This window comes from Lygodium microphyllum, chromosome 4, assembly GCF_053477565.2.
Source record: "Lygodium microphyllum isolate KBCC chromosome 4, Lygodium_microphyllum_v1.1.10, whole genome shotgun sequence".
Classification (NCBI taxonomy): Eukaryota; Viridiplantae; Streptophyta; class Polypodiopsida; order Schizaeales; family Lygodiaceae; genus Lygodium; species Lygodium microphyllum.
Window position 1 is genome coordinate 182,694,699 of NC_141138.1, and position 24,293 is coordinate 182,718,991.

A 24,293-nucleotide genomic window follows, 5' to 3' on the forward strand; every position below is an offset into this window, starting at 1 on the left:
CAAGGGGAGCCTAGAAAATAAGTGAGTTTAAAGATAGTATGACTCACCTGAAGTTGACGGTTGTTAGTCGAGATCACGATCAGGGAAGCCAGCAACCTTCTAGGCGTGGTTTGGTTGTGAAACGAACAGGATCTCTCGTGCTGTTGGAGCTGTCGACAGAGGGGGGGCCACCTAATACTGGTATCAGAGTGGGTTATGTCAGTCATCAGTAGCCGATGCGTGAGCGGGTTATGTGAGTTGTCGCCCTTCCAGATTGGAGCCTAAATCCAGCGTCTTAAACGTCTCTTTGTTGGTGGGCTTTTTCAAAAAACAAGCCGTCGGGTCTTGTCCCCACGTGGAGCTGTCGGGTCCCGTCCCTACCTTGCGTGCCAATCTGGAGCTGTCGCGTTACCAATCGGCAGCCCTGCACGTCAATCTTGCAGCTGTCCTCGTCAACACAAAAGCAGTCGCTCCAAGCTATTGCAAGCGTCGCTAGCAGTGAGGGGGGACGTGTAAGATGTGTCGGGCGAAATCCCGCCTTAAAGTGGCAATAGTGGTCACAGCTAGTTTATACGTGACGTGGCGGGGGGGAGGGTGTTTAATCCCATCCTCATCCTGCGTTTCTGCTCGACGAGCCTTATTTCCACGTGACCTGCACAGTTTGGAGGAAAGCCGAACTGTTCCTCACGTCTTTGCCATCACTAAATTGTTAAAGCCATCGACATCTGCCCTATCACTGTAATCAGGGAAGTACCTCATCTTGTATGGAAAATTCTTATATTTGCTTTCTAATTCCAGTGTATTAATGGAGGGCAAAGAGAAAAAGAGGGTAACCGAAGGATCTAGTTCCGGGGACCATCCTATGGTGGATCCCCATGAAACAGAAATTCAAGAAGAACAATGGGAAGAATTTTTTGCTACACGAGAACAATTTGATGATTTAACTGCTCGTGTGCAAGCACAGGGGGCTCAAATGGAGTTGCTAATTTAAGCACTCACAGAAATAAAATCTCAATTAGCCTTGTTACTAGAAAGGGATAAAAATAAGGTAGAAACCTCAGACATTCCATCTTCATCGAAAGATCTAGATGTGACTATACGAGATCCTAAGGAACCCCACCAAAAGCTGAGGGATAACCCAGTGTTAAAAGATATGAAACCCCCTCAGTTTCACAGGGAGGAAACAGACAGAAATAAAGACACTATCTTTAAGTTTATCAAAAAATGGGGATCCAAATGGAAGGGTCTCCACTGAGGAAGGAATATCTGAGGATGTTCAACAAGGAAATGGAGCATCAGGGGTTGCTCAAATGGGATTCAAGGGGAAGAATTTTACCATTGATAATGGTTATTTACTCTACAAGGGTAGGGTATGTGTCCCGAAAGATGAAGAAATATGGCGCCAAATACTCTTGGAGTGTCATGATACCTCTAGTGCGGGACATCCAGGAGTTAATAAGACTTATAGTGTATTTTGATGATAACTACGTTTTAAGGATGGTTCCAATGATGGACCAACTGAAAGGGAAAGGGAAGAGCTTTAATTGGGGAACAGACCAAAATGAAAGTTTTCAAAAACTTAAGGTAGCTATTGCTATAGCTCCAGTACTGTTAATTGTGGATCCCAATAAACCATTGGTAGTTGAAGCTAATGCCAGTGATAAGGCACTAGGCGCGGTCTTATTACAAGAAGGTCGACCGGTTGCTTTTTAAAGCAAGAAATTAGACTGTGCAAAACGGAATTATTCTGTTTATGAGAGGGAGCTATATGCAATAGTACATGCAATGAAGAAATGGAGGCACTATGTGTACGGTGCCAAACTTTTGATCTTGTCGGATCATGAAAGCATTAAGTGGCTTAATGACCAATCAGATCTACAAGGGCGTAAGGCCAGATGGGCCGAACTCCAAGAGTTTGACTACGAAATAAGATATAGAAAGGGAAAGTTCAATGTATTGGCTGATGCACTCAGCAGAATGCCCATCATAAATGAATTGAGTTTTACTAAGTTCACTTCCGATTTACTTATATCCTTCAAAGGGAAATGCTAGGTTGATCGGGTATATTTCAACATATGGGAAGCAATAGAAAATGGGGATCCAAATGGAAGGGTCTCCATTGAGGAAGGAATATCTGAGGATGTTCAACAAGGAAATGGAGCATCAGGGGTTGCTCAAATAGGATTCAAGTGGAAGAATTTTACCATTGATAATGGTTAGTTACACTACAAGGGTAGGGTATGTGTCCCGAAAGATGAAGAAATAAGGCGTCACATACTCTTTGAGTGTCATGATACCCCTAGTGCGGGACATCCAAGAGTTAATAAGACTTATAGTCTTATTAAAAGGCAGTTTTATTGGCTTGGAATGAATAAGACGTCCTTGACTATGTGGTCAAATGAAATAAATGCCGGGTTAATAAGGCTGAAAGATTGAAAATGGGAGGACTTCTCCACCCATTAGAGATTCCTTTCGGAAAATGGGAGAGTATCTCCATGGACTTTATTGTCGTGTTACCCAGAACACAGAGGGGGCACGACATTGTGTGGGTAATTGTGGATAGGTTAACCAAAATGGCTAGGTTTATTCCAACTTCAACTGATGTTAAAACACCAGAATTAGCTAGATTGTTCATAGAAAATATATACCAATTGTATGGCCTTCCGGCAAATATAGTTTCAGATCGAGATAGAAAATTTGATAGTCAATTTTGGCGTGTTGTATTTAGGAATTTGGATACTAAACTTAGCATGAGTACGGTGGACCATCGGCAAGCTGATGGGCAAACTGAAAGGGTTAATTAAATCCTTAAAGTTATGCTCAAGGCATATGTAAGTAAAAGGAAAACTAATTGGGAAGAGTATCTGCCGATAGCAGAGTTTGCATATAATAGTGCCAAGCACTCTTCCACTGGATATAGTCCATTTATGCTAATGTATGGGTTTCAGCCCAGAGCTCCTCATGCAGTAGGACTTCATAAGGAAAAGGTTCAGGCAGCCAAGGACTTTTTGGAGGATATGAATAATATGTGAAAATTTGCTCAAGAAAATATTAAGAAAGCTCAAAACTGAGCTAGAGCTTATGCAGATCCTCACTGAAGAGACATCTCCTTTGAAGAAGGGGAATTGGTCTATCTTAAAGTACCTGAACAAACTAAAACCATGAAAACGGGACGATGTCCAAAGCTTTCACCCAAGTATTGTGGTCCTTTCATAATACTTAAAAGGGTGGGAGAACAGGCTTACAAGCTCCAACTACCTGCTCATAGTAAAACACATCCAGTTTTTCAAGTAAGTTAAGAAAGAAGCTGGGTGATATGGATAATCTAATCTTAAATGATAATATTGAGGAGCTATTACGTGACCAATCTAATCCACATGAACCAGAAAGAATATTAAACGTTCGTAATAGATGAACAAGAAATACTATTTATCAAGAATATCTAATCAAATGGAAAGATTATTCAAAAGGAAGCTCAACATGGGAGCGAGTAAGTACTTTAAGGAAAAGGTTTCCCAATTTACAGTTGGACCTTCCAAGTATCGTTTTCGAGGATGAAACCGATTCTTAAGGGGGAGGAAGTGTTATATTAATACTTATGGGGAGACAAGTGCGATGGATGACCGTCCGGGGGCCTTGGGGGCACCCGAACGGGGTCAAGGGAAGCCTAGAAAATAAGTGAGTTTAAAGATAGTATGACTCACCTGAAGTTGACGGCTGGCAGTCCGCGGATCACGATCAGGGAAGCCAGCAATCTTCTAGGTGTGGTTGGGTGGTGGAACGAACAAGATCTCTCGTGCTGTTGGAGCTGTCAACAAAGGGGGGGGAGGGGGGGGGGGGGGACTTAGCTGAATCTCCGACATGAAACACAGGCGGGCCACCTAATACGCCAAATTGACCAATCTAATGCTGGCGGACTGCATTAAATGCATTTGGTAGCATATAAAAATGCTGAAAAAATTAGTTGATGTGGCAAGAGAACCGAGGGAGGCAGGACACTGTTTAACACGGTGGGGGCAGAGGCAGGGAAATGCAGAAAATCCTCAGGAAACTTGAGAAATACATACTAAAATGCCAAAGTGCTCATGTCTCTGTCAAACCCTATCGGAGCTTACAACTGGGAGGTGATGGACTCACAACAGTAAAAGTGGTATTTAATACGCCCTCTCAGATATTAGGAGTGTCTGAAGGCCGAACAATCTCATGTGATGAATTATAGAAGCCTTTGCCAAAAATAACAGGTATGCTCTGATACCATGTCAAAATAAGTGACAGTGGAGAGAGAGAGTAGGTTTTATGCTATGAGAAGAAAAGCTCACATAGCAGAGGCGAAGCTCAAAAGATAACTACACTATCATGTTTGAATCAAGCGGCAACACCTGTGTGAAATTTGCACAGTGAAGGGAGCAAAACACAATCCTCTGGGCAGTGGGCTATCAGAGTAATCACTAGAAGGTGAAAGACATCTCTCAAGGGAGTGAACCGCAGTCCTCTAATGCCATGGGAGATGTGGAAGATGATCAGCAGTTGTCGAGGGAGCGAACCGCAGCCCTATGATGCTGGGGGGTGACTTGAGCAGCAAAACATAAATCCTAGAGTGTTGGAGTTGTCAAACAGAAGGAGAGCAGCCCCAAAAGCTGATGCCAAGTGGATAATGATGGTGCCAGATGATGGAAGATGTGCTAGGCTGCAAAAATGGAGGTTCCAGCATCCCTTGTGACCGACGTGGGAGTGGACCGTAGTCCTCTAATGCCATTGGAGATGTGGAAGATGATCACCAGTTGTCGAAGGAGCAAACCGCAGCCCTATGATGCTGAGGAGTGACTTGGGCAACAAAATGCAAATCCTAGAGTGTTGGAGCTGTCAAACACAGGAAGAGCAGCCCTAGAAGCTGATGGTAGGTGGATAATGATCGTGCCATATGATGGAAGATGTGCCAGGCTGCAAAAATGGAGGTTCCAACATCCCTTGTGATCGAGGAGTGATGTTAGGTGATGGTGGAGGAGCCAAGTTGCAAAAACGAAGGTCCCAGCAACCCTTGTAATAGACGAGTGATGAAACCATTGATGCTTGGTGATGTAGACGGTTGCCAAAGGCTAGGATGCTAACACCAACCTGGAGATGATGACACCAAGCAAGGAGAATGTCTCCACACTAAAAGATGCAAGTGAAGGTGGAGCCTAATGGAGAAGGGCACTGACGCGAGGTGAAAGATGCCCCAAACACAAGGAGAATGCCTCCATACTGAAAGATGCAAGTGAAGGTGGAGCCAGATGGAGAAGGGTACTGATGCATAAGCTCTCTAGGTTGGTGCACCATTGTATGGGCGCTCATTGAAAAAGTGGCCAAAATATTGACACCAGCCCTTTTTGGGGCTATCAGTGTGAAACCCTTAATGAAGTGTATGAGTTGAAGAAGTAGTTTCTCAACATCCCCTTTCAGGCCCAAAAAGGGATGAAGAAAGAGGAGCGAAGACAGATATGATGAAGAAGAAGAGGATCTGGGAGATCCAAGATTGTCACTTGAAAGGTAACTTGTAGTAAGGAACAATACAGTAGACAGGATGAACTATAGAGCCAGACTCCACCTTGGGAGAGAAGCCACTAGCTCCATAACTCCATGGTAGAAGGAAGTCAAAGACCTTATCACCAAGTTGCGGCTGAACCTCCAAGGCCTCGATGTAGGTGGTCTGTGAAGATATAGGAGGAGAAACGATTGATCGAGGACAGCCATCCTCGAAGTGTAAATGGAGGGTGACGAACTTCATGATGAGTAGGTTGTGAAGGAAATTGCTAGGGTTTGCACTGAGGACACACAGAGTGTACAACCACGACAAAAACACAAAGACACAGACACAGACACAGAGGGCAAAACTCAAACCCTAAACACAAAACTCAAAACTCCAACACAAACAGAAGAAGGGACAGAGAGAACACAACTTTGAAGTGAATGAATGCTTTAAATGAATGTAAGAGTGTACAGTGTGCTCAAGGGCAGAGCAATGTCGGAGTGTGATGTCCACCGAAGATGGATCACAAGTCAGTGACCACAAGTTGGAGTGTAGGAGTACTGAATAGTGAATGGCAGCAGGCTAGTCACCAAAACACAGTAGTCTGGAGGTTGGAAATTGGTAAACGCAGCAGTGTACCACTGATCGGAGGCTGGAAACTGTACACAGTTTGCTGTAAACAGCAGGCTGAAACTGTGTGTGAGAGTGTCAGAGCCTGCAATGCTGAAAATACAGGTTGGCTGACCCTGGAGATGATGGACAACAGGCTGAACATTAGTCTGGGACAGTTTGGAGCAGTCACCAGCAGCTGAGAGCTGTCGTCTACAGCAATGGACAGGCTGAAGATAATGTGGCTGCAGTCGATGATGGTTGGACGACAGATGGAGGCAGGCTGCAGGTTGGAAACTGGGCACCAACAGCAACAGAGGGTGTGTGGACTGGTGTAACCTGCAAACAAGGATGATAGCTGAATGGGGACAGCCTGTCTATTTATAGATGTGGAAGGGCGCCCCAAAAATTAGGGTTTCCACTAAACTCTCTCAAATTGCTCCCCGTTTTAGGGTTTCACTGAACTCTCTCGAACTGCTCCCTATTTTAGGGTTTTACTCTAAAAGAGCATTTTTAGTGTGTTTTGGGGTTGTTTAAGAGCTAATCAGCAAGTAATGCATATTTTAGCTCAACACCCCCTCTCAGGCCCAAAACTAAGATGAAAGGTTAGGCCAGCCATTGCGACGTTTATATACCCCCAGGCGTTCGACCCCAAAGCAGCGAATGCATCGAACAAAGGATGCATGCCGGCTGCCCAGTGGCCTACCAAGCCCTACAAAGGCGGATGGAGCTACACGGATTTAAAAATAAATAAATAAATAAATAAGTGAAGTAAATTTGATGGGATGCGACCGATTTGAGTAAAAGTGACCTAGAAGACGGGAGTAGGGAGGGTACACCTAACACATCACAAAATAGTACAAGCTAATCCATCCACTCAGGGTGTTGATGACGATAAAAAATAGGTGATGAGGTATCCATGTGATGAAGAAGGATGGTGGTGTGATAACTACAGCCATTGGTGGAAACAACTTAGGATCCACGCAAGTGGTGCTTTGCACAATGAGGTGCAAAGTATGCTACATGCTGAAGAATGTTGATGCAGCAGGTGCCACTTGGACAAGCGCCCTAGTACAAGGATGATGAAATCGTGCAATGCAAAGAGTAAGGTACAACAGGTGAAAGAAGCCAATGTCGAAGACAAAGTGTTGAAGCCTGTAGAATACCAAGAAGGGTAGGAACCCCCTCTCCACCTGGATGTAGATACCGAAGAAGGAAGAGGAGCTTGATGTCGGTCTTCATATGGTGCCGAGAACCATAAAGAATGAAAGAAGATGAAGTGGATGAGGTGGATGAAGCACCCCGCTAGAAGAGCAAAGTAGAAGTCACCGCCATGATAGCTAGTATCGAGAGAGATGCTGGATGATCCGCCTCGGGGGGGGGAAACCGCCATGTTGGAAGAAGGGCAAGCACTCCTAGGATAATGAAACCATGAAAGGAACGGTGTGCATCCCCACTTCTCTAGCCGAGGTAGGACCAAAGCAATTTGCAACTTAGCCCTACATTGAAAGACAAAACCTTGCAAAAGAGATGAGAATTTGCAAACATAGAGGTTAGTGGTGAGATGCTCCAAAGCAAAACAGAACATAAAGAAAATCTAACTCAAAATAAATGTAATGAATGTGTATGTGTGAGTAAATGCAGCGGAAGAAAAAAAAAAAGAAAAAACTAAGGATAATGAATCCTATGGGCCCGACTTTAAGAGTACAAAAAATGAATGCTAGACTGACCTAGGATATTTGAAAGGACCTAGGGACATGCTAGGCTAAGAAGATGGCCACCATTGCGTACGTCAAGTAGCAGGGATTTGTCAAGGGAACGCTTGACGAGGTAGGGAGGAAGGTGAGATAGATGCATGAAGTGCAACAGGATCAGAATCTGTCCAATAGCAGCAGCAACGGGTGCTGAGGGAGCAGATGAAGTAGGAGCGCAGGGCGTAGCCCCACTGGACTGTGCAGTCACAACGGTCTGCTGAGGCTTTTTAGGTGGAAGACCTTGGGCCTTGGAGCGACACTCCTCGTCCACATGGATTGCTCTCTGGCAATGTGTGCAAAACCGGTTTTTCTTAGGGAGTTGCTGCCAGATAGGTCTAGATTCTTTGGTTCCATGTGAGGAAGAGGAGTCACCCTTTGATTGGCTTGCCTTTGCGTCTAGCGAGTTTTTGCCACTAGTGGTTGTCCCTCCCAAAGAAGAGGCAACCAACCCCCTCTGCTCTGAATAAGGTTACGATGATGATTTTTTGTGGACTTGATCATACAGCCTCGCGTAACGCAAGAGCTGGCACTCAAACTCATAGAAGGTTGGCAATCGCACTCAAACTCATAGAAGGTTGGCAATCTAGGTTGGGAGATGATGTGTTGAATGAAATTGAAGTATTTGTCGGGCAACTTATTCAAGAAGAATGCAACCTGATCGTCATCTGACTTTGGAGAGCCAGTAGTGGCGAACTCGGCAAGTAACCGCCGCCTATATTCAGCCAGTAGTGGAGAACTCTTGAAGCTCAAAGTTGAGATTGATGCGCCGAGTACGATCACGAGCTGCGTAGCGGTCGAGAAGGTGACTCCAACTCTTTGACGCAAGCGGGAAGTACTGTAACTGAGAGTGAAACTCAGGAAGGAATCTCCGCACCAGCTCAACATTGGTTGTGACATTGCGAGCTCTCCATTGACGGATGTGATTAAGGTGAGCTAGTCGAGGGTCCGGCATAGGCTCTAGACCAATGACGAGGTCCCAAAGACCCTAAGACTTAAGCACTTGTTGCATGAAATTAGACCAAGTGGTGAAATTTGACTAGTTAAAACATGTCTTATCGGTGAAGCCATTCTTAGCCGTTGCAATAGGAGAGTGAAGATGCACCATAAGCTGAGGATGGAAACCCTTGCTCTACGTATGAGTGGTCATGGGAGACGTGAAGCTAGGGATAGTGAGAGGGATGCCCATCACAGTTGTCCCAGGAGTTATGGGTGTGCTCATTTGCTGAAAGGTGAGAGGTAGTATGTTAAAGGGTGGCATTCCCCCTAACGAAGTACCATGGTGGAAAGAGGTAGAGAATGGGGTGGAGAAGGAAAAGGTGCTAGGAGCGGAGATGGAAGATCCAACCCCTAGGGTGTGTGATGCAGATGTGGAGTGTAATCCAAGGTGTTGGAAAGATGATGAGAGGTGTGATATAGAAGAGGGTGGGATGGGAGGGAAGTGAGAAGTGTGTGTGATATGCTCAAATGAAACAGAACCTGTAGATGTACTTGAATTTCTTCTGCTTCGTGAGCCCCCTCTATTGAAGTTTACATTGCAAAGCCATCTGGATCCTGTACCTCACAAGAAGAAACGAGCGAGGGTTTTGATTCATGCAATACAAAAGAATTGTACAAACCTGACATTGGACTTGACTGAGATGATGAAGATGGATCGCTCGACGTTTCGAATGCCGTATGTCCTCCATGATCAGAGAGGTGGCCAGCCTCACCAACTGGTCCGGATGTGGTAGCAAAACTGGTAGGAGGGGTGTAAACATCACCATACTTGTTGCGATAGTACTCCTCAAAGTCCTCTGTCATGTTAGTGAAATCTAGTGAAGGTGGAGTGTCCTCCTCCTCACCGAGTCCATAATGCCGTCTCAGGGCCTCCAACGATGGAGAGGCCTGATAAGACATCATAGGAATTGGAGAAGAAGGTGTCTGGGACATTGTGATTCGGTTACGAGTCGTATTGTGTGCCTCGCACAAAGACTAGCTCTCCACAATATCCACAGGATACTCTTTACAAGAGCATCGACTCTAATACCATGTGAAGGAAACTGCTAGGGTTTGCATTGAGGACACAGAGTATACGACCACGACAGAAACACAAAGAGACATGCACAAACACAGAGGGGAAAACTCAAACCCTAAATTCAAAACTCAAACCCTAAACGTAAAACTCAAAAACTCAAACCCTAAACACAAAACTCAAAACTCAAACACAAACAGAAGAAGGGAGAGAGAGAGAACACAACTCTTGTCAAAAGATGACGTACCAGCGAGACAGTAGGGTTTGCGGAGAGGAGCACGGAGTGAACTCGGTAAACATGGAGAAGAGAAGAGAAGAGAGAAGAAACTCTGATGAATGGAATGATGAAGTTCTGAATCATTGAGTGAATGTAATACAAGGGAACAAGGGTGTTGTAGCACAAGGAAGATGATGAAGATAGCCATGAACCACGAACCGCAATGTCCTCTTGAAGGGGTGTGAGGGTAGTGGAGAGGCTGAAGAGAAGAGTTGACGGACTGAATGAATCAGTCGTGAGGAATGAATGGGAGAGTGGCCTATAAATGCAAAATGCAGAAATGCAGAAATGCTACAAACCCTAAACGCAAAATGCAGAAATGCAAAAACACAAACTGCGAGTGAAGGGTCCCCGTTGAAGTTGAAGAAGAAGTAGATGGCCCCTCTAAGGGCAAAGAAATAACATCCCCCTTTAAATCCCTCTCTGAAGTAGATAGGAAATCCAAAAACTCATGGATCACGGACTCCATAATGTCTGATGACAAAGGAAGTGCCACTGGTCGTGCTGAAGAAGGTATCCGGAGTGCCGAAGAGCTTCCAGAGGTAGCCTCTCGAACTTGAGTAGTCGAGGGTGGGGCTTAGAATGAGCAAGAGGTGGGAAACACTCGCTGTCTCTCAGTGGAGCAGACTGGGTAGCCGAAGAAGAGAAAGGAGTCAAGCAGCCAGTGTCTCTCTTACGAGCGGATTGACGAGAAGGCGGTATCAAACAATTACGGTCTCTCGATGGAGCGGATTGCAAAACCGCGAGCCATGGTAGCCACTATACTTGAAAATAGGTGGGAGAAGATTGCAGTTGGCATTGCAACGATCTCCAGGAGGTCGTAGCACCAATTGATCCTCCATGTGTTCGAAAGGACTTAGTGCGCATCGGATGCGTCTTATTGCCTTGAGCATGGTACCCTAATAGTTGATGCAGAACGATCTTTGTGGCCCAGATAGGAGAGGTGGCACAAGGAGTGACTGGTGGAAGAGACATATAATTCAGGGGGGTGGGGAGCAAAGGTCGAAATCGGCAAGCATCGGTGGTGTGTCTGGTGATACCACAGTAGGAGCACCTAGTAGTCTGGTCATCTGTTGGTAAAGAAGCCATGGATACCAGTGTGCCTTGCTAAAGAAGGAAGAGGTCAGCCGCCATGAACCACGAAGCGTAATGTCCGCCTCAAGGGGTGTGAGGGCAGTGTAAAGCACGAACCGCAATGTCCACCTCAAGGGGTGGGAGGGTAGTGGAAGGGCTGGAAGTGAGCTGCCAGTGAGAGGAGGATATGACCAGTAGTAAGAGATTGCAACCAGTAGAAAAACGCAGGTGAGGAGAGAGAGACTAAAAACGCAGGCAGCGCAGCTTGCAAGAGAGAGAATGACTAAAAACGCAAGCAGCAGGAGAGAGAAAGACTAAAAACGCATGCAGGATAGCCTGCAGGAGAGAGAAAGACTAAAAACGTAGACAATAGGTGGGAGAAAGACTAAAAACGCAAGAAAAAAACAGCAGCAGTAGTCAATATGCTGAAATCAGCTCTGAATAGTGTATGATTGGCTGGAAACAGGCGCCAAACTGTTCTAGACAGCAATGGCCAGCTTGGACCGCGGTGTCCTCTGCGTTTAGGGTGTGGGAAGCAAGCTGAAATACCTGAAATTTACAAAAACGAGATTGTTTTTTGAATGAAGAGTGATCAGCAATAGTCGCTCTGTTGTAAACAGTTGCAAACTACGGGTGGAAGGTTGGAAACAGGTGCTAGACTATAGATGACAGCAAGAGACAGCTAAGATTGCGATGTCCTCTGCGAAAGGGGTGTGGGCAGGAAGCTGAAAACACTTGAAATCTGCAAAAACGAGATTTTGATGTAGCGGGAGAAGAAGAGAAGTGGAAGCCGAACCCGCCATTGGTCTTTGCCTTCACTGGAGTGGAGGATCTCTGCCGTTGTTTGATCAGATTCAGCTCTGATACCATGTCAAAAGAGAATGTACCATGGAGACAGTAGGGTTTGTGGGGAGGAACACGGAGTGAACTCAGCAAACATGGAGAAGAGAAGAGAAGAGAGAAGAAACTCTGATGAATGGAATGATGAAGTTCCGAATCATTGAGTGAATGCGATACAAGGAAACAAGGGTGCCATAGCACAAGGAAGATAATGAAAACAGCCATGAACCATGAACCGCAATGTTCTCTTGAAGGGGTGTGAGCCTTGAGGGTAGTGGAGAGGTTGGAGAGAAGAGGTGACAAACTGAATGAATCAACTGTGAGGAATGAATGAGAGAGTGGCCTATAAATAGGCATAGTCAGTGTAGGCTGGTGCCCCTTTTTGGGGATACAAACCCTAAACGCAAAACGCAGAAATGCAAAAACGCAAACTGCAGGTGAAGGGTTTCTCAACAACTCTGAAGTGAATGAATGCTATAAATGAATGTAAGAGTGTACAGTGTGCTCAAGGGCAGAGCAATGTTAGAGTGTGACGTCCACCGAAGACGGATCCCAAGTCTGTGACCTCCAGTCGGAGTGTAGGAGTACTCAATAGCGAATGGCAGCAGACTGGTCACCAAAACACAGCAATTTGGAGGCTGGAAACTGGTAAACGCAGCAGCGTACCACCTATCAGAGGCTGAAAATTGTGCACAATCTACTGTAAACAGCAGGCTGAAACAGTGTCTGAGAGTGTCAAAACCTGCAATGCTGAAAACTTAGGCTGGGTGACCCTGGAGATGATGGACAACAGGCTGAACATTAGCCTAGGACAATTTGGAGTAGTCGCCAACAGCTGAGAGCTGTCGCCTACAGCAATGGACAGGCTAAAGATAATGTGGTTGCAGTCGATGATGGTTGAACAGTAGATGGAGGCGGGCTGCAGGCTGGAAACTTGGCACCAATAGCAACAGAGGGTGTGTGGAATGGTGTAACTTGCAAAAAAGGATGATAGCTAAATGGAGGCAGCTTGTCTATTTATAAAGGTGGAAGGGCACCCCAAAAATTAGGGTTTCCACTGAACTCTCTCGAACCGCTCCCCATTTTAGGGTTTCCACTGAACTCTCTCGAACTACTCCTTGTTTTAGGGTTTTACTCTAAAAGAGCATTTTTAGTGTGTTTTGGGGCTGTTTAAGAGGCTAATCAGGAAGTAATGCATATTTTAGCTCAACATAGGTGTCCCTATTGAGGGTGGTGGGGAAGGGGTTCCCTTTGAAGCCAAACAAGTGAACTCCCTTTGAGGGCAAAGAGAGCACATCCCTCTTTTAACCCCCCATCTACGAGAGAGGGAATATCTTAAAACTCATGGATCACGGACTCTGAACCATCTAATGACGAAGAAAGTGTCCTTGGTCACGCCGAAGAAGGTATTTGGGGTAGCGAAGATATCAAAGAATTCCAAGTAGTCTAGGGTGGGGAAAAGGGTGGCTCAAGTTGAGCCAAGGGTGGGCAAGAGTCATTGTCTCTCCATGGAGCGGATTGTGGAGCCGAAGTAATAGAAGGGGTCAAATAATCATTCTCTCTCGAAGGAGTGGATTGTTGAGGGGATAGTATCCAACAATCATTGTCTCTCGGTGGAGTGGACCGTGGAGCCAAAGTAATGGAGGGTGTCGAGCAATCACTCTTTGGAAGGAGCCGACTTCCGAGGGGATGATTTCCAATAATCATTGTCTCTCGAGGGAATACACCGAAGAACTGCATGTTATCGAGGTGGCATTTTTGAAACCCTAGAAGAAGTAGAAGCAACCTCATAATGCATTGTGGCGGTCCTGAGGAGGCCGTGGTACTAGTCAATCATCGGATGTGTCTTATTGCCTCAAGCATAGAAATGTGAAAGCTTGTGCAAAATAAACTTTGTGGCCCAAAAGGGAGAGGTGGCAGATGAGTGGTTGGGGTTATACGCATATACTCCGGTGGGGTAAGGATCGAAGGTCCATGTTCGCAAGCATTGGTGGGGGTTCCAGTTATGCCGGATGAGGAGCACCCAATGGTTTGTCCATCATGGAGCGGACTTTAATCCACTAATGCCATCAGAGATCTGGAAGATGACCACCAGTTGTCGAGGAAACGAACCGCAGTCCTTTGATGTTGGCATCATCGATGGGGATTTCAGTCATGCCGGATGAGAAGCACCCAATGGTTTGTCCATCAAGTTCTCTAATGCCGTCAGAGATATGGAAGATGACCACCAGCTGTCGAGGAAGCAAACCACAGTCCTTTGATGTCGAGGAATGACCTGGCCCCCAGCAAAGCACAAATCCTAGAGTATTGGAACTGTCAGGCGCAAGGAAAGCAGCCCAGAAGCTGGATAATGATGACACCAGATGATGGAAGGTGAGCCGGGCTGCAAAACGCAGGTCCCATTAACCTTTGTGATAAACGAGTGATGGAGTGGGGTTGCAAAAATGCAGGTTCTAGCAGCCCTTGTGATAGACGAGTGACGCCAGGGTGATAAAGGAGGAGCCACGCTGCAAAAACGCAAGTCCCAGCAGCCCCTGTAATAGATGAGTGATGAAATCACTAACGCTCAGTGATGTAAACTGTCACTAGAGGCTAGGATGCTGATGCCTGTTGGGGAGATGATGACGCCAAGCAAGGAGGTCTCCACAATGAAAACCGCAAGTGAAGGTGGAGCTTCATGGAGAAGGGTGTTGATCCCAAGTACATGATGATGATGCTAGGTGAAATAAGTCCCAAACATAGGGCTTGATGATGGAATAGGGCACCTAAAGCATAGAAGAGGAAGGGTGAAGGCAGTCACGAGTCACAAAACGGAGTTTCCTCCTGTAGGGATATGAGGGTAGTGGAAGGGGGTTGGTAAGAGAAGGAAAGTGGTGGTGATTGAAGGTGTTGAAGAATGATTGAAGAGAAAGAAGCTAGAATGAATGAAGTGACTGCCTATTTATAGGCATAAGCTATCTAGGGCATTGCACCATTGTGTGAGCGCCCACTGAAAAAGTGGCCAAAATATGGACACTAGCCCTTTTTTGGGCTCTTAGTGCAAAACCCTAAATGAAGTGTGTGAACTGAAGAAGTGGTTTCTCAACAACCTTGGGCAAAGGCTTTGTGAAGAGATTTGTTACATTGTCCTCAGTAGGATTGTAGGCCACTGCTAACTTGGAATCCTCAATCCGCTCTCAAACATAATGGATCTGAACCTTGATATTCTTTGTGCGACTGTGAAACACAAGGTTCTTCACAAGAGCGAGGGCACTCTAGCTGTCTACACGCAACTCTATAGGTCTTGTTTGTCGTGGGCCAATCTCTGTCAACAAGCAACGGAACCAAACTGCTTGCATAGCTGTAGAACAAAGGGCACGATACTTAGTCTCCATAGAAGAAAGAGCTAAAGTAAGCCGCTTCTTACCGTTCCCAGAGATAGCTCCCGAACCAAGGGAGAAGGCATAACTTGTAGTGGATCGTCGTGAATTCACATCACTTGCCTAATGAGAGTCATTCCATCTAGGAAGAGTGGCCCCCTCTCCATACATGATCTTGTAGGAGCGGGGCCCCTCTTGATAGTGCATGGTGCACTAAGTGGCTCGTCAGTGAGCTTGAATAGGCTCTTCATGAAAGAAGACAAAAAAACCACCACAAAAGAGATTTTTGGCTGAGTGTGGGTCAGCCATATCAAAGAGCCAACAAGGCACCTGTAATGGGTGGCATTGTTGAGGGGATCTCTTGCTGCCATGAGCTTGAATTTTGGGTTTATGGGACGAGAAATAGCTTGACACATGGCCATACCAACCTCAGAAAGAAGCTTGGAGATGTACTTGTGTTGGGAAATAAAAATGCCTTGTGCCGTTTGATAGATTTGCAATCCAAGGAAGCAGTGTAGCATGGTTGCCTTGGTAGATAGTACGGACCCATTCGTTCCATATGATCTGCACAGTATGAATCCATACGAATCTATATGAAAATATTGTCATGTTTGGGTCACTGTGTCTAAGCATGTTCCGTGTGTTGGTCAAAGTTAATTCTACACTTTCTACCCACGTTTTTGTCCTGTTTTCTACCTGTGTGGCACACTTGCTTGTCCATAGCCACTTGCCATTGGATGCCCATTGCTCATTAGATGCCATTGCCATTGGATTCCATGCTCTAGCCTCCGATGCTCTTTTTCCACACTCGTAAGCCTTCTCTCTTCCACCTTGGATCCCTCTCTTATTCTCGTCTCTTCTCTAGCGTATAAAGGGTGCTCACCCCTTCCATCCTTCCACATCAAATCAATAAGCATTCTCATTGCTCAAGTCTCTCTCTCTTCAAGCAAGCTATGTACCTATCAAGATTTAAGCCTATCCCAAATCCTACCCCCTCTCTCTCTAACCTCCACCCCCTCTCTCTCTTACTTCAAAGTTTCAAGCTTCTCACTCTCTCTTCCTGAAGACGTAAGGCTCAAGCCTCTGCCTATCCCTTGGGCCTCTCTCTCACTCGTGACTCTCCCTCTCCATCGGCATCATGAGTCATGAGAAGCACAAGGCCTTCAAATTGCATGCCATCCATGTGGAGAGGGACACAAAGAAGTCAAATTCCCACCATTGGACGCGCAAGTATTGCGGGAAGCACTACATGAGTGGTGTGATGTGACTTCTCCAAAATCTCTCGAAGACCCACCTCGGTAGAGGTTGGGGGGGGGGGGGGGGGGGGATTACTGAATTTGCTGCATTTGTGATGAGATTGAGTGGATACATGCTCAACAATCTTTGCAATGTTTTGAATAATGGCATAATCAAATCGATTATATTGTCGGGGCAAGTAGTTTGCTTATTCTTGCAATCACACAAAGGCGTTTCTTAATTTTCAGCAAAGATGTCATCCCTACCAACAAGCACTTTGCTTGCAACAAGTTGATACAACCCCAATGGCCTTTGCTCTCAATAACGTATCCAACAAAAGTGCATCTTTTGAGATGGAACATGAATGTGGGCAAGACATCTGAAACGAACCTTTCTTTGGAGATGCTATAGTTATCATGTTCCTCTGTAGTTTTGGTGTGAACATATGGACACTGTTTACCTAGTTATCATGTTCCTCCGTAGTTTTGGTGTGAAAACTTGCTTATCTAGGGGCACTTTTTACCTTCTAGGTAGAGATGGGTTTTTTCCTTGTGTGAATACTTGCCAATGGGTGTGATATTCTAACACTCTCCTCTCTCTTGCTATTTACTTGTTCACTGTGATTGTGTGCGAGTGTATGTGTGTTGCTGAATCCTAACCTAACACTAGTATCAGAGCCATATCTTTCAACCGCTGCCATCATTGCTTGAGTCCTTGTTGGTTGTCTTGCATGTTGCTGTTTGACAATTCTTGCTTGCTTGATGTTGCCCAACAACTTAAGCCACATTGTTGGTGTAGCTAGCATTTCCCCTATTGTTAGTCATTGCTTGCTTGCGTCAAATGTGTGTGCTAGTCATAGCCACATGGAACGGGCGAAATAGGGCCTTGGAAGGCCGGAATGCCATTCTGTAAGGGAAAGGGATGGGAAACGTGTTTCCTAGGCTTGGAATGTTTCGTGCCCGACGTCCCACAATGTTCCTTGCCTAGAACATTCCAAGCAGCCGGTTCCATCTTAGGAATAGGACATTCTAGCAAGTTAGGTGCCACTAGACTGGACACTGTGCTATGTTTTGTGACCTCGATAGGTTCACCTTTGCTCATAGCCCCCACCTTTGCTTGTGACATTTCAACGTCTTTCCGCATTGCCTTAATAATATGATTGATGTTGCTTGCATTGTTCTCGCTCTTTTGCAACCCTGTAGTGTGCACCGTGCGACCCGTCATGCAATGTGCGACACTTCTCAATGTGCTTTCTCCTTCTCCCTCTCTCTCAGCCAGCTCTCTCTCTCTCTCTCTCTCTCTCTCTCTCTATTTGTCTACTCCTCTTAGAGCAGCCTCTCTCTGTGTCTCTATTTGTCTCTCTCTCAGGCTTCAGCTTGCTGCCCTCATGGCTTCATCCATCAATGGTTGACCCTTTGCTTTGATTCAACCTCTCCCATACCCTCTCTTCAAAGGTCATAGTCTCTCTTTCTCGCTCATCACAAAAAAGGCTGGTTCAGGTTTCTCCCAAGGCCGAACTTAGTGCAACACACCTAGGGATTGGTCATGGTGGGATGAAGTGAACACTAAGTGCCTTGCTTGTAGTGGAGGACACGTTGATGGATGTGCAAGCTATGTCCTTACGGGCATACGAGCAGGGCTGATAAGTTGTATCCTCATTTCTTAGGAGGGGAAGGAAAAGAGGTGCACTTTTGCACACGACTAGCACTTGAGAAAAGGTGAGAGCTCAAGGCACATGCAGTAGATTAGGATGCTATGGCTTGATCGAGGCGATGTGTGATTGTTGATCCCACCACACGCATTCCATGAGCAGCAACAATTGCACCCTCTCCGATATTGTCTATAGCTACACCCTCATCCTCCCAGGTCCAGAGGGTATTGGAGGTTGGGGCATCTACTTCCGATGTACCTTGCATAGGAGGACATAGAGTATCCTTGAGGCTTTTGGGGATCCACAAAAGGAGGAGACTGATGTTGCTATCGCTCGCTTCTTGTATGCGGATCACATTGCCTTTCATAGTGCAAGGTAAAATTTGTAAAATAATAAATGTTTGTTGTTTATCTATTAATGGAATGAAATTTAATGATAAATCTAGATTTTGATTGCATTGGTGCATTGAGACATGTATTCATTAATACTGAGTTTGGGAGCTCCCCTTTGGCTTCCACTCCCATAGGGATGTCATGCATAGACATAGCTGAGCACATGTGATTTTGGGATGTGGTAAAGAGGATTGATGCCATGTTTTAGCCCGCTATACACTTATTGCGCCTCGTAGATGGGATGCAGCCATGTATTGGCAAGGTCTATGAGGACATGGACAAGATGATTGAGCTCGTAGAGGAGTTAGTGCCAGATGAGGATTAGTATGATGGGATTTGCACCTTATGTGTGAAAAATTGGGATGCCTATGTGTCTTCTTTGCATTCAACAACATGCCTGTTGGAAGGTCTCGAGCAAGAGATTGACAGGGAGGCTAGTGAGGCCTTGTCCTTGGCAGAAAAGTCCTCCACAAAAGCCTTGAATGTTCCATGAGAGGATTCTCATGGAGATCATCGAAGTCTCTCAAACTCGCGTGGCTACATGGTCCATACCTATCTCTTCTATTGCCTAGTGCATACTGAGTCCTTTCTCATTGTTGCAATTTCTAGAGCCTTGGAAGAGATAGGAACTTGATGGAGTCTGAAGAATCATGTGAATTTGTGCCAAACTTCTCCTCTCGCTTCCTCCCTCTCTCTAATGAGTAACTAGATCTTGAGCCCTCTCCATGGGAATCTCTCCCTCTTGTTGGGAATCACAAACCACAATTTGCTTGATGGAAGCTATGACTATAGGATCCATCTCAAAGATGTCGGGGTTTGTCCATCATTGTCTCACAAGGCTGCAAGGTGTGAGCTAGCTGCTCCATTCCATGTGGGTGATTCACTGTTGCTCTAGCTGGTGTGATATTGCAAGTGACCTAATCTCTATCATCCATGGCTTGAGAGAGGGAATCTCAGGCACCGTCGTCTTTGTTGCTTCAGGTGGGGCAATCACATTTGTGTGTGCTATAGGTGTGGGATACCTAACAACTATCCATGTCTCTTGGCTTCTTGTTGTCACCCCTGTCTCTCCCCCTGTCTTTGTGTTTATCTCCTCCTTTTTTCTAGTGGCTCGTCTCCTCTACGGCTCCCTCTCACTTCTCTTGTGAGGCAAGGGCCCTCTCCCTTCATCCTGAAAGGAGTGCGGGCGAGGCCTAGTATTCTGTCTCCTTTGCTCCATCCTAGGATAGTTTGCTGCAAGGTGGCCTATCATCCGGCAATTGTAGTTCTGACATCTAGTCAGTTAGTGGCAAGCACTATTGTAGATTGCTTTGGTGTGCTAAAGCTCTCCCTAAAGCACCCTTTCCCCAATGGGGTTACCTTTGTAACTCTCGCTGCAATGCTAATGAGAGTTGCATGCATCATGTCCTACAATGCATGTATCGGTGGTTGGTCACCTACCAATTGGCTGTGGGAGCTAGGGGGAGTGCACTCAAGTCCCCGAAGGTGGAGGATGGACTGGCTATTTTCTCATGGATCAAGTTTTCTCCCTCTAACTGCTGTCCGGGATCTTGTGATGCTGAATTTTTGGTACTTTGCTGATCCTATGGTAACTCTTGTAAGGAGGGAATCGTGGGAATGCGTGGCAGAAAGGAAACATGATTACAGAGAGAAAGAAACATAGACAGATTGCAAGAAAAGAACAATAGCTTAACTTGAAACCTTCTAAAAGTATCCCATAAAAGTTTAAAATAATTGATGAACCATGAAAGTTGAAACATAGATAAATAATGAATACTCAAATTGAAGAGTAAAAGCAATAATTGTCAATGCCAAATGATGATTGAGAAATGTTATGTGACTTAAAGACTAAAGTTCGACAGTAAACACTAAACAAGAAACAATACAAACTAAGAAATATAGCAGAAGTTAACAGAAAGGAATTATAAATGCCATATGTCATGAAGACTAACTAAGACTCAAGAGTAACCACCAAATAATGAGTCCTTGGACTAAAGACTACAAGAAATAGTACAAGCTGAGATAATAAAACTAGTGGACGAAAGACTAAAAGAAACAATGCAAATAGTACAAAGCCTATGACACGTGGTGTACCCTATGTCACATCCCGCATGCCCCCCTGCCCCGCCCGTCTTGGGACGCGTCCCCTTGTGATGGACCAGTGCATGGAAACACACCCTTTTGAAGATACTGTTGGGATGGGTCTGGCGTTTCAAGATGGGATCCCTGCATTTTGGGCCTGTGTCTGGTGCATCGCCTGTGACTATGGTAGGAGATGACAAAGCATGACAATCATGACTGCTAACACCCCTCTCTGATCTTGGATGTGACAGAAAACCAAGGAAGAAACAGATCTTGGGGTGGCATTCTTTAGTGTCAAAATGGTCTCTTTAGAAGGATTTTGGACTGCATGAAGAACCACACACAGACAAGTATTGGGTCAGCAGTGGGTGGGAACTCTGTTGTGTAGTCTCTGACTCTAGGAACAATTGCATGCCAGTGTGGGAAGGCAGGAAGGCTGCAATAGGGAAGCATGGGTGGTGGGGGGGGATGGCAGAGGGGTGGTGCAGGGAGGGGAAGTTTGATGTGGGAAGCAGGGCAGGTGGTAAAGGGAGCAGCCACAAGCTAAGGGAAGGGGTGCAGGAGTCGATAGGGAAGCAAGCACAGGAGAAAGATAGGGAAGCAGGTGGGGGAATGCAGGCACTAGAGAAGGCTCCAAAATTGTCTATTGTTTGCTTATTATAGAATATGAAGCTTGTTTTTAATTCATAAACTCTTTCTCAAAGCTTGTGGAATTTACCATTAATGTGCTAAAATTGTTTAATAACTGTGTTAGACATTTTTTGTGTTGTGATTTTTCATTCACACACAGGATTGATATTGTCCAACTCAGCGCTGGTTGTGAGCAAAGAGCAGGCTAAAGTTGTATTTGTTGACTGTGGTGAACAGGTTTTTGTCAAATCTGGACCATTTGGTCCTTATGTTCAGCTAGGACAAGATAATATTGAACGAAGATGTGTCAGAATTCCGGGGGTATGCTTGAGATTTGAATGTGTGTCTCGAGGTGTAGAGATATTGGAACACTTCTAACCATTGCCGATTGTCCTTGTCAGGGGATCAACCCAGCTGATGTCAATCTTGATCAAGCACTACAACTACTGAAGTACCCTATGATGCTGGTACCCCCTGAATTCCTGATCTGCGTTATTTGCACATATCTAATAATAACTAACTCGAATATTATATTCAGGGTAAGCATGGAGAGGAAGGAGACCCTGTCTGGCTTGGCATTGGTAGATACTCTTACTATGTTAAGCACCGCAATACTATTGCACAAGTACCAAAGGTAACTATGAGTGCAAACTGCACATCTCAAATATTTGTGTGTTTAGGTTTCTGATGAGTGGAAGGTGTTTGTCGGTACTTTATCAAGGGGAAAAACAAAACTTGAAATTTAAAATAGTCATTTTTGATCTATTAATTATGTTTACTTGGCAGAATGTAAATCCAGAGAAGATAGATCTTCAGAAGGCTCTTGAGCTTCTTCAAAGTGGTAAGCAAATTACTCATGTGGGCCGGAAAAAAGATGCAACAATGTCTAAAGATCAGGCTACAGATACTATGGAAAAAGTCAAATCACCTAAGCAAAATTTGCCAGTTAAACTGCGCAGAAAAGGTACTTCTGAAAAGACACAAGCAAGCAAAGAGACCCCTACACCTAAGAAAGCTTCAGAGATCCAACGGCAAAAGGCGAAGTCTGCTGAAATGGCAGAATCAAGCAAGGTGTCTTCACTTGACAAGACAGTGGTGGTGCAACAAGGAAAGTCTCTTGAGAGAGTAGAGCCAACTGCAGAAGGGACTGAATCAGCTGAGCGAAGCACAAACGTGAAACTGGGTAGGCGAAAGTCAGTTGTACCTGAAACAAGGATACAGGTGAAAGGGGGCAGAAAAAAATCAGTTCAAGCGGTAGACAACTGTCAAGAAGCCGATAAAGATGACAAGGGCCCATCCACAGAAAAGAAAAAGAAGAAAGCTTGTGAATCAAAGCAGGCAAAGTCAGTTGTACCTGAAACAAGGATAGAGGTGAAACGACGCAGTAAAAAATCAGTTGAAGCTGCAGACAACAGTCAAGAAGCCATTAAAGATGAGGAGGGCCCATGCACAGAAAATAAAAAGAAGAAAGCTTCTGAATCCAAGCGGGAAAAGTCAGTTGTACCTGAAACAGGATTACAGGTGAAACGGCGTGGTAAAAAATCAGTTGAAGCTGTAGACAACAGTCAAGAAGCCATTAAAGATAGCGAGGGCCCATCCACAGAAAAGAAAAAGAAGAAAGCTTCGCAATCGAAGCGGGAATCCATGCAGCAAGATGACATTCTTGCATCTGAGAACACGAAGCCGAAATCTCCATCCACAAGGAGAAAAAGCGTAGTTTCAAAGAAGACTTCACAGGATGAAGGCTTGGCTGATCTTGTTGCTTGCTAAAATAGGGGTTTAACTGTGACGCTGATGATTGTTTGATCAGTAAAGCGCAGTGCATGTCCAGCACTATATAGCCAGTGATCCAGCTTACAGTAGTGGATTTTATACTGGTTCCATGCTAGATGGCAGACTCATACATCCATTTCTCAATGAAAAGTTGGGATTCTCTTGAGGTCAAAACGGCGAAAGTTTTTGAAGACCTGCTTGACATGTTAAATCTATCCCTGATCTTGCAACTTGACAGTACCCCACACACTCTTTGGATGCAAGGAAAAAGGCTCTTGGTACATGCACTACTTTGAGCTTCTGGCTTACACTGGTTCATGGAGATGCTGGTGAGATCAGCTGGCAGAGGCTGGGATCTGGTCCTCTAGCATCACCTACGGCAGCTGCAGACTATTTTGCATGTGTACATAGTCAAGATGCGCCCCAATCAATTCAAATTATCCATTTTTAAATTTTTTGTATTGGTGTTGTGCATACCTTCCATTGGTGGCGCCCAGGAATACTGACTTTCCTTTTTGTTGTGTTGTGATATTCATCTTCTGATTCATGGGGGTTTTATCCTACCCATACATACCATCCCACGCACATCTTACAACTGAGAGAACATCTGATTCATGGGGGTTTTATCATGTACAACACCGTCAAGGTTAATTGAGACTCCATCCTTGTCAATGAAGTACTGGGTCATCAATGAGCAGAAGAAAAGCTCCAACCTTAGTTACTTTGCTACTTGAAAAGCTTTGATTGATAAAAGTTTATGAGTTCAAGCAGAACCTCATTTCTGTGATGGTGCAAGCTGTGCCACAACATTCATTATCTTTATCTTTATCTTTATCTTTATCTGCGAGGGAATCATGGCATATGTTGAATCAAATATAATGATTGTGTTTCATGTTGGGAAAGCAGCAGTTCAAGTTGGGAAAAGCATTCTACTTGGAAACCTAACAAAAGATGATCAAGGGGTTCATGTTTTGCTGCTATTGTTCAAATGTGCTTGCTGTGCACTAAAATACGCATGCCAGCAGTCTCAAGGCAATTTTGCTTTGGAAGTGTGAAGAAGCGGTGGTGCCATCATGCGTGATCTTGACACTCAAGAGTAAGCTAACAATTTTAGGGA

General features: G+C 45.1%; 1 protein-coding gene across 1 annotated transcript in view; it reads left to right on the top strand.

Annotated features, from left to right (window-relative positions):
• Positions 1–24,078, top strand: part of LOC148037977 (DNA topoisomerase, type IA, core) — a 153,993-nt gene extending 129,915 nt beyond the window's left edge. Inside the window, exons 18-21 of the mRNA XM_087677010.1 lie at positions 21,641–21,724; positions 21,805–21,870; positions 21,942–22,037; positions 22,190–24,078. Of these exons, the coding sequence (XP_087533136.1) occupies positions 21,641–21,724; positions 21,805–21,870; positions 21,942–22,037; positions 22,190–23,173 (1,230 nt within the window). The 3' untranslated portion in view covers positions 23,174–24,078. The remainder of the gene's footprint in view (positions 1–21,640; positions 21,725–21,804; positions 21,871–21,941; positions 22,038–22,189) is intronic.
• The last annotated feature ends 215 nt before the right edge of the window (positions 24,079–24,293 follow it).